The sequence below is a fragment of the Engystomops pustulosus genome, chromosome 4 (assembly GCF_040894005.1).
Source record: "Engystomops pustulosus chromosome 4, aEngPut4.maternal, whole genome shotgun sequence".
NCBI lineage: Eukaryota > Metazoa > Chordata > Amphibia > Anura > Leptodactylidae > Engystomops > Engystomops pustulosus.
Window position 1 is genome coordinate 115,625,383 of NC_092414.1, and position 15,364 is coordinate 115,640,746.

At 38.3% G+C, this 15,364-nt stretch overlaps 1 protein-coding gene across 2 annotated transcripts in view; it reads right to left on the reverse strand.

The window, feature by feature from the left end:
- Positions 1-5,353: 5,353 nt before the first annotated feature.
- SLC2A13 (solute carrier family 2 member 13) overlaps positions 5,354-15,364 on the reverse strand; it is a 127,377-nt gene continuing 117,366 nt past the window's right edge. The window contains exons 10-11 of one of the 2 annotated variants that reach the window (XM_072147124.1): positions 14,465-14,618; positions 5,354-6,203 (exon numbers count right to left, since the gene is read on the reverse strand). In XM_072147124.1, coding sequence (XP_072003225.1) covers positions 6,188-6,203; positions 14,465-14,618 — 170 coding nt within the window. In that variant the 3' untranslated portion in view covers positions 5,354-6,187. Of the gene's footprint in view, positions 6,204-13,760; positions 14,619-15,364 lie in introns of those variants that run through there. The other variant, XM_072147123.1, reaches the window with a different exon arrangement.

The following is a 15,364-nucleotide window of genomic DNA, read 5'->3' on the forward strand; positions in this document are numbered from 1 at the left end:
GGCTGCCTATAGTAGCTGTCAGCCTATTCAGAATGCATAGGCAGACTATGTAATATGCTGCAATACATTATGGACAAAATAAAACAGTAAAAATAAAGTTTAAAATAAAAGTGAAATTAAAAAAAATATATTAAAAAAGAATAAAAGTCTCCTGAAGTCCCTTCCCATGCAGTAATCAAACCCGTATGGTGAACGCCGTAAAAAAACCCACAAACAAACTCACAAAAATTATGAAATTTTCACATTTTGACCGCATAAAAAGCGGATAAAAAGTGATCAAAAAGTAAAATTTACCCCAACATGATACCAAGAAAAAGTACAGCTTATCCCTCAAAAAATAAGCTCTAACACAGCTCTGTAAACAAAAAAATATAAATGTTCTGCCCATTGTTACATGGCGATGCAAAAACAAGCAAATCCCCCTTATATCCAAATTACAAAAAAACAAACATTTTATAGCCTATAAAATGTGACATTTCCGATCTGCTCTGAGTGGCACCTCCTTCCGTTCTATGCCCGGGCGTGTACCCGTACAGCAGTCACCACCACATATGGGGCATCCTCATACTCGGGAGAAATTGGGTATCAAACTTTGTGGAGTTTTTCGTCATTTTATACTTTTTTGGGCAAAATTACTATATTGTCTAAAAAAAATTACAGCTTGTAAATTACACCTCCGTTTTGTTTTAACCCCTGTGTAGCATCTAAAGGGTTAACACACTTCTTAAAGTTGATTTTTTACACATTGTGGGGTGTAGTTTTTTAAAATGGCATTATTTATGGGGTTTTACTGCTGTTTAGGCCTCTCAAAGTCACTTAGACCTGAGCATGTGCCTCTAAATAAGGGTTTTGGTGATTTTCATAAAAATGAGAAAAATTCCACCCAAAATTCTGAACCTCCTAACAATCTAGAAAAGAGAGAGGATGCATCAAATTTTAAAAATCAGGCCTGGTCTAAAGGTCTAAAATGGTTTAGACCTTTAAATAATGTAAGGATAATGTGAAATTAAAAACGTGTTTGTGTGTGTGTGGGTGGGGGGGGTGTTGTTACATTTTGGACAACTTTTTGGAGCTTATATGTATCCGCATACAAGCTCTTGTACAGAAAAATGTTTGTACACCACAATACATAAAAATAGATTTGCCCAACTCAACCACAGTTGGTAAACCAAAAGCCTTAAAGGGGTATTCCAGGAATAAGCATAATTCATATACAAATGGGTACTCAAAATATAAGCTAACGTGTAATTAGTTGTTATTTAAAATTTTTCTCCCCTTAGCAGAAAATGCTGGTGACATAGACTGTAATGAAGAATTAAAATGCTACTGGCCCTTTAATCAGTCCGTTAATTTCCTCCGCGCGGTCCGTTGTGCAGCAGACACAGGACAGAAGATGGCCGCTAGTCACATGTCCACATCACATGTCCTGCAGCTGTCTGGGCAGGTCATGTGATCACCACTATGTTTGGCTGTAGTCAGTTGGTTGCAGTGCATCCAGTATGGTCAGTGTTGTGGTGATGCAGTTACACATCATTACTATGGTAACAGAGCAAGAAAACCTGTTACATCATCACTGGGAGCAGAGCATAAGAGGGAGGAGGAGTTACTGAGAACTAAAGGATCATGGAACTTGTAGTTTCTAGTGGCGACCATCTTAGTGATGACCTACTTTAGAGAGGCCCTAAATTTTGTAAATCATAAAAGCAAACTATTTAAGCTCCGTTTTGTAACTAATGACATTGAGTATTGTACTCATTTATTTATATCATCATGGATTTTAGTGTCAGACGTTCATATTCCCGGAATACCCCTTTAAAGGATATAAGCTTAGCTAATGGTAGATCATTATTACTCACCTCCCAGTCCCGTCCGCATGTTCTCCATGCTCCATTTTTTAATAACTTTCTATGGCCGCATTTTTGGAGAAAAATTATTTTTTACCATATGCAAATTAGCCTGTGGTGCTCTGCAGAGCACCACCACGCTCTGCCAAGAAATAATTTATTCACGCCATGGAGTGGGTGGTATGGCCCCAAGAGCGTTCTGAGAATCGTCTCTCTTTTCAATTCTCGCATTGGGCAACAATCCAGCTAGCCACGCACATGTGCAACATTTTCACATTCGCCGCACTGCCGGCTTGCTGCCCAGCGCGAAAGCCGTAGCACCCGCACTGGAGCATTAATAAATTACACCTTAGTGGAGCCTGCTGGTGCTCTGCGGAGCACTATGGGCTAATTTGCAAATCGTATAAAATCATTTTTCTCCAAAATGAGGCCATAGAAAGTTATGAGAAATGGAGCATTGAGAACGTAACGAGGGGACGGGGAGGTGAGTAATAATCATATACCATCAGCTAAACTGATGGTAGATCTCGAAGAATTTATCAAGGGTGTAGACAATGGTTTGTCTTCCCCTCCCCCAATCCTTCCAGAAGTCTCCCAGATGTTGCATTATTTATTTTCAAGACCTTAATGGCTTTGCAAAAGTAACATTGCCTTCAAAAATCAGTCCATCTGAAAAGTCCAGCAGTTTTTAAAAATTAGGTCCTTCTTATGGGTGGTATGGTGTGGTCTACTGAAAGCATGAGTGTAGTTTTATACTGCCAGGGTGCAGGATACTTTCCCAAAAGTAAAAAACAGTATTCATTCAACCAAGAGAACAAAAGATGGAGTGTGTGAGTGTTACAAGTCCAAAGACACACAATGGGAGACACGTTTCACTCCTATTGCTTCCTTTTTCTTTTTTATCTGCAACTTTTTACAGTTTGCAGATTCCTCAAGGATTTAATGCAATGTGCTGGATTTATCTTTATACCCTAGATCAGTGATGGCTAACCTATGGCACTGGTGCCAGAGGTGGCACTCAGAGCCCTTTCTGTGGGCACTCAGGCCATCACCAGAGATGACTCCAGGTATCTTCCTGCAGTCCCAGACAGCCCAGGACTTGCTGTGCACAGAGGTATTTTAAAGTGACAGCTCTACCTGTGACTATTTTCTGCTTTATTGGTGTCCTCAGGGGCTGGTATCACTGAAAACTGTGACAGAGAAGGGAGTATAAATCACAAATTAAATTTCTGTGTTGGCACTTTGCGATAAATAAGTGGGTCTTTGTTGTAGTTTGGGCACTCAGTCTCTAAAAGGTTCGCCATCACTGCCCTAGATGTTTGTTCAACTTGTGCGACTTTTGGCTCCGAAATTGACCCATTCTTGCACCTAATAAGCCCCAAAACAGAGCATGCTACACCCAGACTTACTTTTGAGAGCTACTATTTGGGACTTCAGGAAACATGAAAATGTGAAGTGCGAGCGCACAGAGATGTGCCCAGACAAGCTGGTGTTATGGTAGTAAGCACGGTAAATGGAAGGGTGAAGCACACCATTGTGTAGCCCCTGTTGATTGAGCATCCAAGTCCAGAGGGAGTGACATTTACAGGGATTGGTGACATTTGATCACACAACCCCAGTAAATTTTATTCAGGATTTTAAAAGAAAAGGTGAAAGAAATTTTAACCCCCAGTTCTCTTTTAAATGATTGATACATTAAAGTAAGGTCTTGTTGAACTCAGGCCTATATCCCATATGCAGCTTATACATGTACATGAATTTAATATCAATATTTCTCCTTGTATAATTTTTTTTCTTACAAATGTATGATGCCCTACGCATGATTCAGAATTGCAGAGCATTTTTTCCCTAGATTTACATGTGCAAAATCTACAGATACAGCTGAAATTAAGATGATTGCAGACATACTATACTGTGCAGAATATTTCCACACAGAAACTGTAATGAGGTACAGATTTCCAAATTCTATGTAAAATTCTCCTCTCTTAGGCTACATACACACATGCGAAAAATGGTTCATATGTCATCCGTGTTTTGCGGATTTGCAAAACAACAACAAAAACTGAGGGCTGGCACATAATGTCAGTAGCAACACAGCAATCAGATAAAGCCACCATGCGCACGACTGTATGGGGGGCCTGTCATTTGGCCACACAATTTACAGCGACATCATGGCCACTATATAGGTCTATGGTATCTGGCCATGATGTGATGAGCACAGTGTGTCTCACTGCACTGTAACTTTGTATACCTCCCTCTTCTGCCCCCAGTGTACGTGGGGCCTAAAACCTGTGTGGCATCTGTATTTTTTATGTCCCCACATACTTCTACGGGAAGGCACAAGCAGCAAACATGGACAGGAAATATGATCTACTCAAAGTTTTCACTTGGACACACCATAAACACAAGGCGTGCTTGTACATAAGTCCATTTGTGGCCACAGACCAGGTGAGGAAAATCTATAATAATTATCTTTATTTATATGGCAACATTAATATTCCATAGTGCTGATGTGAAAGGAGAAAATATTCTAAATTATAGCCTTATAAACAATTGTGTTATTGGTATGTGCTTCAAGACCTACTCACACCAGTTACAGTGGGAATTATAGTGCTTTAGGCCATTGTTCTCCCAAATAAATAGATTGGGAATTTATTGTACAAACTCTGCTTATCCATACCATTTTTATCATATGTTTAATGCCATTAACAAGCATAAAACCTATGATAGATTCCCCCATTAGGTTTACTTGGGTTCACAGCTTATATTATTCACAATGGCTCACTTTGCTAATGTAGGAGCTTTGTTGTTGCTGTCAACACAGTGACTTGTCCAGGTCCTTGCTTATACACACAGGTGTAATTTGTGCTTAATAGCTTTTCCATGGGAATATTCCACATGGCTCAGCCTGTATTTCCCACGTGCATCAATGATTCTTGGTTGCCCATTACCTAGTCACCAGTCCATCTTTTGATCACTTTGGGTTGGTATTAACCACTGCATCCAAACAAGATCTACAATGTAGAGAGATGCTTTGCCCACGTGAAGTCTTGTCATCACAAATAGACTCTTACTAGAGTATAAGATGCTCTTGTTCAGCTTTCAAATTATCACCTCCAGAAATTGCTTTTTTCTTGATCCCCACTCGTATCTACTGACCTTAACAGGTATCAAACATAAATGAATTTATTTTATCCATCTCACTTTTTGTGTTTTTTTTCCTTGTGGTTGATCACATATGTACCGTATGTCCATTATGAAGAAAACTGCACGCTGTATATCTAATCTTAAGCTAATATCTAATCTTGAGCTGGCGACTGTGGTATTGGTATTGGTCTCCATGTGAATTTATAAGTTTATAACACAATATGTTGAACATACCTAAAATAACTGTCTCATACATATTTATGTTGTATAAATGGATGCTATGGGCTTTTACATGGGTGACTTGCCACATGTTTGAAGTAATTGTTTATTAGTTTGCAATGGGTATCATTTATTATATTGTCATAAATGGCATATCTAATGATGTGACACTGGAAAGGAAATGGAAGTCATATTAAGCTGGATAACATTATATTACATTATATCTATTATAACTATGACCAGAAAGGCAATACAATGGAGATAATGGGTGCACTGTTTCAGTAATGAAAACATAATATATTTGTTATGTCATTATATTGAGTTACAAAGAAGATAAAATTAATGATCACATATTGCTAGATTTCCTATACAGAACATATGATATACAAACCTACCAAAAAATCTTTAAATAAAACATTGATTCTCCCACAAAACATACTTAGGGCAACATGTTAAGCATGAAAGATCCTCTTGTGGCTAAAAGACATGACTGTTATCCCCATGTGAATCCCAGATTGTCTGGTCACCAAACACTCCAGGGGAATGGGACTTCATCAGTCATACATGGTGCAAGAAGACCTTCTTTCCCGGCAGAATAGCGGCACCATTCATGAACACACAGTGGGGCTGTTGCAAGGAGGATTTGCTGTAGCTCCTAGCAAAGTATATGACAATGACAATGTAGGATGGGGACTTCTGTCCACGGCACATTGTTTGGTCTGTGAAATCTGAACACCACATGGTCTGGGATTCAAGGATGGAGCGTGTGGTCTATTTAGTCTTAAGGCTTTATCCACACAGAAATTCACCCAGATAGAATCCATAATGTGCAAATAATTGTAGATATAAACATCGCAATTCAAGAAAGTGTGGAGGAAATTTACGTAGAAATTTGTCTACCAGAATCTGATGAATGAGGGGTTTTTAGTTCCTGGTCTTGAGTGGCAGGTTTATGAAATGTCCACAGGAAACAACATTCAGTGGAAGAGATGTCTATGGTAAAATAAAACAAGGCAAAAATTAGTGATATATGCCTCTGCTGAGGTAAAATTCCATCCACTATGAAAAGACTGTCCATTTCTGGATGTTTGTAGCAGCTATTATTATATTCTGTGCATGTGGCATACAGGTTTTATGATGGCATTTTTCATGAGGAGATGCACAACAAAAAAAAATCCTTTTTTTTCCAATTAAAAAAAAATCTCCTCGTGTTAAAACAAGTTTACAAAAGAGGCCGGACCCTTAAATATGAAATACCATCTACAAGGTACACAGAAAAAAAATACCAAATAGTTTCTATGAACATAATTTCTTTATTACCTAATATACTTTAATATTGTTCATACACCATTGACAATACAAAACACCACTGTGCTGATAATTGGCACATACTGTAAAAAATAAATTTTCTAAGTGAAACATACAGTAGAAGCGAAAAAGTCTCTCTGACAGTTCTGTAATAATTTACCCTGAAGTACACAAACTGTATTTGATAACAACACGCAGTCAGAGTTAACTTTGCTGACATTTTAACACTGCCACAACCTAGTTCACTTAAGGAGGTTTACAATACTGTACACAAGGCTATTAAAATGTATATAAAACAGATATTACATAAATTTGTAATTTTCAGAAGTTAGGAATTACACTGCAGCTACATATTCTTGATAAATTGTACCCGAAAAAATACAGACTTGCCATATACACATTGTGAATTCTCTGCTTCTGGCCTGGCACTGTATATAAACATTCATTAAACAGTTATTAAATTACATCTTTAGCATCATTATTCATTTTAATTCAACATAAGTACCGGTTTCACTTGCCAATATAGATGACATATGAAATATATGTTATAAATGTTAAAACCTCCTCAGACATTGATTTTGATCTATAAACTGGAGTTTAATTAAATGCTTGATTTGTGCTCTTTGAATTACGGATTTATTTTTGTTTATAATTTACACAATATTTCTTACATGCATACCAGTGGATATTTCACTAGAAAAATGTTGTACTATAATAATGGGGGAGTGTTATCAGACGTGTTATAGCAAAACTGTTCTAATTACTCCAATCAGAGCCCAGCTTTCATATTACAACAGCAGTCTAAAAAAATGAAATCTAAGCTCTGATTGATGAGCAAATAGAGCAACTAGAATCGTTTTTCTCTCAGACACTGATTTTTCTCCCCATAGTTTGAGTAAAATACACTAAAAATAATTTAAAAATGTATAAAATGGAATGTTTTACAACAATAAGCACAATCTTTGGTAGCACTTACATTATGTATGTCCAAGAATAGGATTTAGATTTGTTGTATTACACATTGTGAATGTAATTTTTGGTTTGTAATTGAGTGTCAAAGTTTTAAATGTATATTCACCTTTGAGCAACCTATACACAGTAAATAGTTTATCGATCATCTATACTTAGGATAAGTGACCCATGTGAGATGCCCAACACCACTGCTAATCACCTAAAAAGGGTTCAGTTCTCAGACAAAGGCTAAAGGCTCTTTGCCTTACCATGCATTGTATGAATTCTGTATGGTGAATGTGGCACTCAAGTGGCAAAATGGTGGTGGTGCTGTACGTCACAGAAATCCTGCACAACTCTTACCAATCTTTCCATGTAATTCTAGATACTACTGATCTGATATTGGTCGCCTATCCTAACCATAGGTCATCAATAAAATCCTGGGATACCCCTCTACAGGGTTGACCAGTTGGACTGATCCATCATTAAATTGTACCCTGACCTCAGATAACCAGAATGAAACTTGTTTGGAAAACATAAAGGAAATCTACCTCCAGGATAAAGGGTTGTAAACCAAGCACACCTACATATGCTGGGATTTGCCCCCTCTTGCAGGATCTGATTTTCTCTTAGCTTTTATGACCTTGACTTAAAAAAATGAATATGCAAATGAACCTGAGGGGATTGAGTTCAGAGCCCCTCAGACTCATTTGCATCATTTTTAACCCCTTCCCGCCGGGTCCCGGTGCATGGAGAGGGCTCGCGGGCCGAGCCCTCTCCATAGCCGGTAAGTCTTTGCTGCATATTGCAGCAAAGGCTTACCGGTAACACCCGCGATCGGTGCTAGCACCGATCGCAGTTGCTTTCGCGGCGATCGCCGCCGGCAATGTTGCCGGAGGCTCCAAAAAGATGGCGCCGCATGGGCCGCCATCTTGCCGCGGATCGCCGCTCCCCGATGACGTCACGGGGAGCGGCGATCCATTGCCATGACAGCTTCGGGTCTCACGAAGGCCCAAAGCAGTCACGTTTTAACCCATTCATTACAATGTGCTATCAGCACATTGTAATGAATGAGGAGTAAATCCCCATATACTGCCATATTGCAGTATGGCAGTATATGGTAGGATCGATCAGACAACCTAGGGTTAAAGTACCCTAGGGAGTCTGAAAAATAGTAAAAGTAAAAAAAAAGTTAAAAAAAAAAAATTATAATAAAAATACCTAAAAATTCAAATCACCCCCCTTTCCCTAGAACTGATATTAATATTAATAAACAGTGAAAATCATAAACACATTAGGTATCGCCGCGTCCGAAAATGTCCGATCTATCAAAATATAATTACGGGTTTTCACTGCGTTTAACCTTGTAACGGAAAATAGCGTCTAAAGTCAAAAATGGCATTTTTTTGCCATTTTGGAAAATATTAAAAAATTTATAAAAAGTGATCAAAAGGTCGCACAGTCCTAAAAATGATAGCAATGAAAACGCCATCAAAAGTCGCAAAAAATGACACCACCCACAGCTCCGTACACCAAAGTATGAAAAAGTTATTGCCGCCAGAAGATGGCAAAATAAAAAAAAAAAAAATTTGTACAGGAGGTTTTAATTTTTTTAAATGTATGAAAACATTATAAAACCTATACAAATTTGGTATCCACGTGATCGTACCGACCCAAAGAATAAATTAGACATGTCATTTGTGGCACACAGTGAAAGCTGTAAAATCCAAGCCCACAAGAAAGTGTCGCAAATGTGTTTTTTCACCATTTTCACTGCATTTGGAATTTTTTCCCCGCTTCCCAGTACGCGCCATGGAATATTGAATACTGTCACTACGAAGTGCAATTTGTTACGCAGAAAATAAGCCATAACAGAGCTCTTTATGTGGAAAAATTAAAAAGTTATAGATTTTTGAAGGTGGGGAGTGAAAAATGGAAGTGAAAAAACTAAAAAAGGCCAAGTCGTTAAGGGGTTAAAGTCTATTTCATAAAAACAAAGGCATAAAAGAAGAGTGGATCCTGCAGGAGGGGGCACACACCGGCACGTAAGTGTGCATGGTTTACAATCCTTGATCCTGTAGATTTCCATTGACACTGCTTACAACTTCATCAGGACAAGTCATTTTTGAGCAAATTGGTTCTTTCATTATTCAATCAGTAGTTTTCCCAAGTTGGGGGCATCTCCAGACTGATCTCTGACACAGGAAACTTTACCAGATTCTCTCCTTAACGGTTATAATTTATGTAGAAAAGAGATAAATGTCAGGGGACCACAAGTCCCTCATTGCTGTCCTATATTACCATGATATTAACCTTATGTATTTGCTTTTTAACAGAATATCCAAAGTCAACATAGGACATGACCAATGTAGTTTGTTTACACCAGATAGCTTATTAAAACTTGTCATGGCGCCATTGGCATTCAAGCACAGAATTTATATTTTAAAAAAAGGTGCCATGCACTTCTTGCATAGTGTGCTGGTGGTGCTTCTGGTGAAATTTATGAATTAAAGGGAACCTGTCAACACATTTTCACAAATACAGCTAGTGGCAGGTTCCCATAGAGCCCTATTAACTAACTGATGCCTTTCTTTTAGCTAAACATTGTTTATCCCAGATCCCCATAAATCATCTTTATAACCTCGCCTTGCATACAACCAAATCTAGAGGGTGTTGAGGGCGCGTGGCCTCATCGGACTGAATCCTGCAGCTTCTTCTCAGTATTCAGCAATAATGTCATCTGACCAGGGTGCCACCGCACCCCCTCGAAACCCTCTAGATTTGGCTGTGTGCAAGGCCTAAAGGAAAGAGTGTCAGTTAGTTAATAGGGCTCTATGAGAACCTGCTACTAGCTGTTTATGTAAAAATGTGGTGACCACTTCCCTCTAAGTCAACCTATAAGAAATATTTTCTAACTTATAAATACTTGCCATTGTGCTTTATATGACAGATTATAAATTTAAAGCAAAATAATAGTCTACGTAAAATCAGCTAAAGTCAACAGAAAATGTGGAAATCCACTTTTCATTTAAAAATAACAGGCATAGATCTTGTTAATCCAAGCAGCACCATTCACAATTTTAACTTCAGGTAACATAATACAGAGTATTTAAAATAAAATTTAATTTAATTTTTTGTCTTTTTTATGGCCACAGATCCCCATATTTAACTAATATAAAGTTCCCATGATAAAAATTAAAAGAATGTGCAGGGATGGGGGAGATTTATCATAAGTGTCTGAGAGCAGAACTATTCTAGTTTCTCATGGCAGCCAGTCAGAGATCATCTTTAATTTTACCACAGCTGTTTATAAAATGAAAGCTGAACTCTGATTGGTTTCCATGGGAAACTAGAACTTTTGTGCTCTTAGACACTTCAGATAAATAAAGCCCTAAAATTTATCATGTAATTTATTAGTAACCTAATATTTTTACATTGCATCCATTGTACTGAAAGTATATATGTATATTTTCAGGATATCAATAAATATCAACTACTAATAGAGATTATTGAGATTTGTTGGAGAAACATCTTACCTTTTCTAATCATAAGCATTTTTCTACTGTATTTTTTTCACAGTAAGGTCTATTACATATTTCTCCCAGAGAAGTTTGTGAAAAATTTTCAAGAATAAAGCTTTAGTCATATTATATTTTAAATAGTTCATGATAAACAACATAGAAACCATAAGGGGAGTAGGGGGGATTTATTATACGCCAGGGTACCCTGTATATACTGCTGGATATATCAGGAGGCCGACTGTGCTGGTGAACAATCCTATGCCAGGCTTGGTTATAACCTACGCTTGAACCAGCAGAGCTCCAGCTAGTGCTACAATCACCCGGCATGGCCCCTTCACTTGGCTTGGAGGTTGTGTAAAATAATCTAAAGTTCTGGCGGTGTGCATATGACATACAAGCTTTGATAAATGTCCCCACACATGTGCATAAAACACAAGTAGATTTATATGGGGAAGATTTAAATTGCATCATGACATAAGGTGGGGTAATTTTTTTTTTAATCATAAGGTCAGACACATACAGAAAAAAACACCTCTGTATAATTCAATATGAAATCGGAGCATAAAGAGGTTCAGCATGCAGTGTCATTTACCACTTTGGATGCCCTCATACAAAGGAGATCAAAATTAGAGAACAACACACAATTTCCTAAATTTCAAGGTATAGTCCTATGTTAATATATCCTAACATGAGTATAATTGCAGTATCACAGCCATAGAAGGCTGATCAGCCTCAAAAGACAAATACAAGAGAGGTCAGGATAATTCAGAAAATCCATGCGTAAACGATTCACCACTGCGATTGGAATTACTTGCCAGTTCAGGACTGAACGGGGTAAGGCTACATTCACACTGCTGTTGCCCGCCCGTACCGTAGCGGGCAACGGCAGTGCACGGGGAGAGAAGGAGGAGGTGAGCGCAGCTCACCCCCGCCCCTCTCCATAGGAAGTTATGGCGAACGGCGCCGTACTACGGACAAAGATAGGACATGTCCTATCTTTTTTAGGGGGAAGGAACGGTAAGGTGCTGCACGTGTGCTGCACCGTACCGCTCCCGTAAGGCGCCGTGCGGACATTGCCGTCTATGGGGGACGTATATCGGCCTTATATACGTCCCCCATACGTCAGTGTGAATATAGCCTAAAGATTGGGCACATCGTACAGTATCTTGATGCTTAAAGGAAACCTACCATTTCAGATCGTCGGTGTAAGCTGTAAACACCGAGCACCAGCTCAGGGTGAGCTGGTGCCGGTGCTTAGTTTCGTTAGTGTTATAAACCGCGGTATCGCGGTTTTAACACTTTTTAAACTTTATAGCAGAAGCCGCTTCGGCGCTGCGCGCGACTGTGCGCACGCAACGCCTGCGGCATTTCCTATGTAGGCGCGCGCACTATCGTGCGCACGCAGCGCCGAAGCAGTTTCTGCTAGAAAGTTTAAAAAGTGTTAAAACCGCGATACCGCGGTTTATAACACTAACGAAACTAAGCACCGGCACCAACTCACCCTGAGCTGGTGCTCGGTGTTTACAGCTTACGCCGATGATCTGAAATGGTAGGTTTCCTTTAAGAGCATTTGGACTGAAAGCCCTATTTAGAGTGGCCAAACCTCTCATTAGCAAAAAGCATCGAAAGACTAGAGTCAGCTTTGCTGAGGAGCATGTTGTGTGAACAGAGGAGAAATGGTCCACAGTTCATTTTAGTGATGAAAGCAAATTCATTTGGATTTGACGAGAAATGTTATGTTCTTTGACAAACCAGGGAAACACTGCAACCAAATAGTGTAAAGAAGTCAGTGAAACATGGTGGAGGATGTGTCATGGTTTGGGGAATGTTTTCTGCTGCAGGAGTTGGACCTCTCATACAGCTTCATAGCAGAGTGAATGCAAGTGTGTATCAGAACCTTTTTGAACAACATGTTTTTCTTACTTGTGCTCTTCACTCAATTAGCTGGCAATTTTCATGCAGGAGAATGCCCCTTGTCATACAGCAAAATGAGTACAGCAGATCCTTAAACGGAAAACACTGAAACAATTAAATGGGCAGCCCAGAGTGCTGATCTCAACCCAGTAGAAAACCTCAGGAAAATCATTGGTGGCAAAGTTATGGCCAAGAAATCCACAATGTTCACATAACTGTGGAAGAGTCTGGAAGAAGAGTTAAAGGCGTATTCCCATTTTAGCAAATTATGTTATTGTTTGTATTATAAAAAGTTATACAATTTATGTATCAATTCCTCAAGGTTTTCTTGCTTGTCCTGCTATAGAAAACTTCCATATTTACTAGCAGTGGACAGAAATTGTATAACTTTTTATAATACAAACAATAACATTAATTTGCTGAAATGGGAATGCCCCTTTAACCAAAATCCCACCAGAGCAGTGTGATAGACTAGTCCATCTGCTACCACATGAAATTACTAAAGTCATTCAAAGCAAAGACCTGTGCACCTCCTACTGCATGGTGACTGTTGTAACCTTCAGGAATTTTTTTTTCTTTTGAAAAATAAAGGTTTTATGTTCATATACTTTGGTAATTTTGTAAAACACTGTTCCAGTGGCATGGTGTACCCCTTACAAAATATCCATCAGATTTTGATCAATGGAGATTATATTATTTCTAAAAAAAAATCAAGTGATCATACAATTTTGATCTCCGGTGTATGTCTCCATTCATGGACTAGAATATGGTATAAATTCCTAAATCTAATTTAATCTTCACATTGACCTGGTGATTTTGTTACACTTCATTTCAAGTCCAAAATGGAGGACCAATATGACTTATACATTTTATTGACCTTAACACATATGTAAACATATTCTTGTTCGAAACTCAACTTTTTTTTTTAAACACCACTTTGTCTCAGGAGGGTTTCTGTTGTGCTTTTTATGTTTTGGTTGTTTGACACATACTTGGAATGTTACTAGATCAGATATTTCTTAGATATTTGTACTGGAATGTTAATTTCTGATTATACACATCTTAAATTTCCTGCTAAACACTGTTGATATATTTAGAGATTATCTCATTTAGTTTGTGCAATGTTGTGCATTTCCATTTTGATCACTGCACATGCATTTCATTGTAAAGAGAAGAAATGGAATCCAATTCATTGCATGAACAAAAGGAAGACTTATACTGAGTACAAGCAGGTTTTCAGATCTTGAGTCTTAGTATTTTATAAATACATATCAACAGTAAATGCAAGGTATGGATTAACGAACGTATAGAAACACAATAGAACGGAAAAAAAATCATTGCTCCATTTCAATCACTGAATTGTCCTTCCGGATTGGTAACAAACAGGATTTCCAGGAGAACCAGACCAGAAGCAGGACTATGAGGTCACCTATAGCTGTCCTCTCCAGAAGGCTTTTAAATGATTAGTATGCGTCTGCCGAGGAAAATTATTCCACATCAGAAGCATCATTGTCAGAAAGATGATAATTACTTCCCTTCACCCGAATATATTCTATATACCTCCCCTCATCAGATTCAGAGGCACCACATGTACAAAGTCTGTTTTCAAATAAAGACTCAATTTCCTCCAGCTTCTTTCCTTTAGTCTCTGGTAGGCAGCCATAAATAAATATGAGTCCAACAGAAGCAAAGCCTGCATACAGGAAGAATACTCCTGAAAAACAAAATGATATATTGTGAATAATAAGCACTACACATGTACCATCACTGCATTACAGCACAACAATAAAGCTAGTTACAGAAATTCCTGTGTTTATCAAAAGCTGTTAGAATTTCACTGTTGTTTCCAAAGTAAGAGTCTCCAGTTTGAAGGAACATGCATTTGTCTAGAAGAATCTTTTCTTCAAGTTTTTGTTCAGAACAAAGCAGAGGGGAGTCCCCAAGACAATTGAAATTGGATATTAGTTCTACTGATCCCTCTTTTGGGAGGAAAGTGCTCTCGGCAGTTGTCCCGCCCTGGTAGCACTCCTATGTTATATCTCCTGTCAAGTGCTGTTGTGAAGGTGTTAGGAAAAGATGAAGATTACTCTTACCAGTAATTGGATTTTCCGTAACCTCCACAATGGCACAGGATTTTCCCACCCTTTATATTGTATTGTTAGTAAGAAATGTTAGTCTGCATATTTGTTCAATAAAGTTCAAGCATCTAAATGCCTCGGAAAAGACTGAGGAACAAGGGGGAGGGACCCCTTTAAATAGATTTTTAAGTTGTTTCCTGTCCCTGGAGAGACAGGGAATCCCTCCTGTCAAGTGCCATTGTGGAAGTTACGTAAAATCCAATTACAGGTAAGAGTACTCTTCATCTTTCCTAATAAAATAAAAAAAATCCTTCTTTACACTATAAAAATCCTTTGCAATAGTCGCCCTGTTGGCCCAAGACTATACATGTTACCATATAAG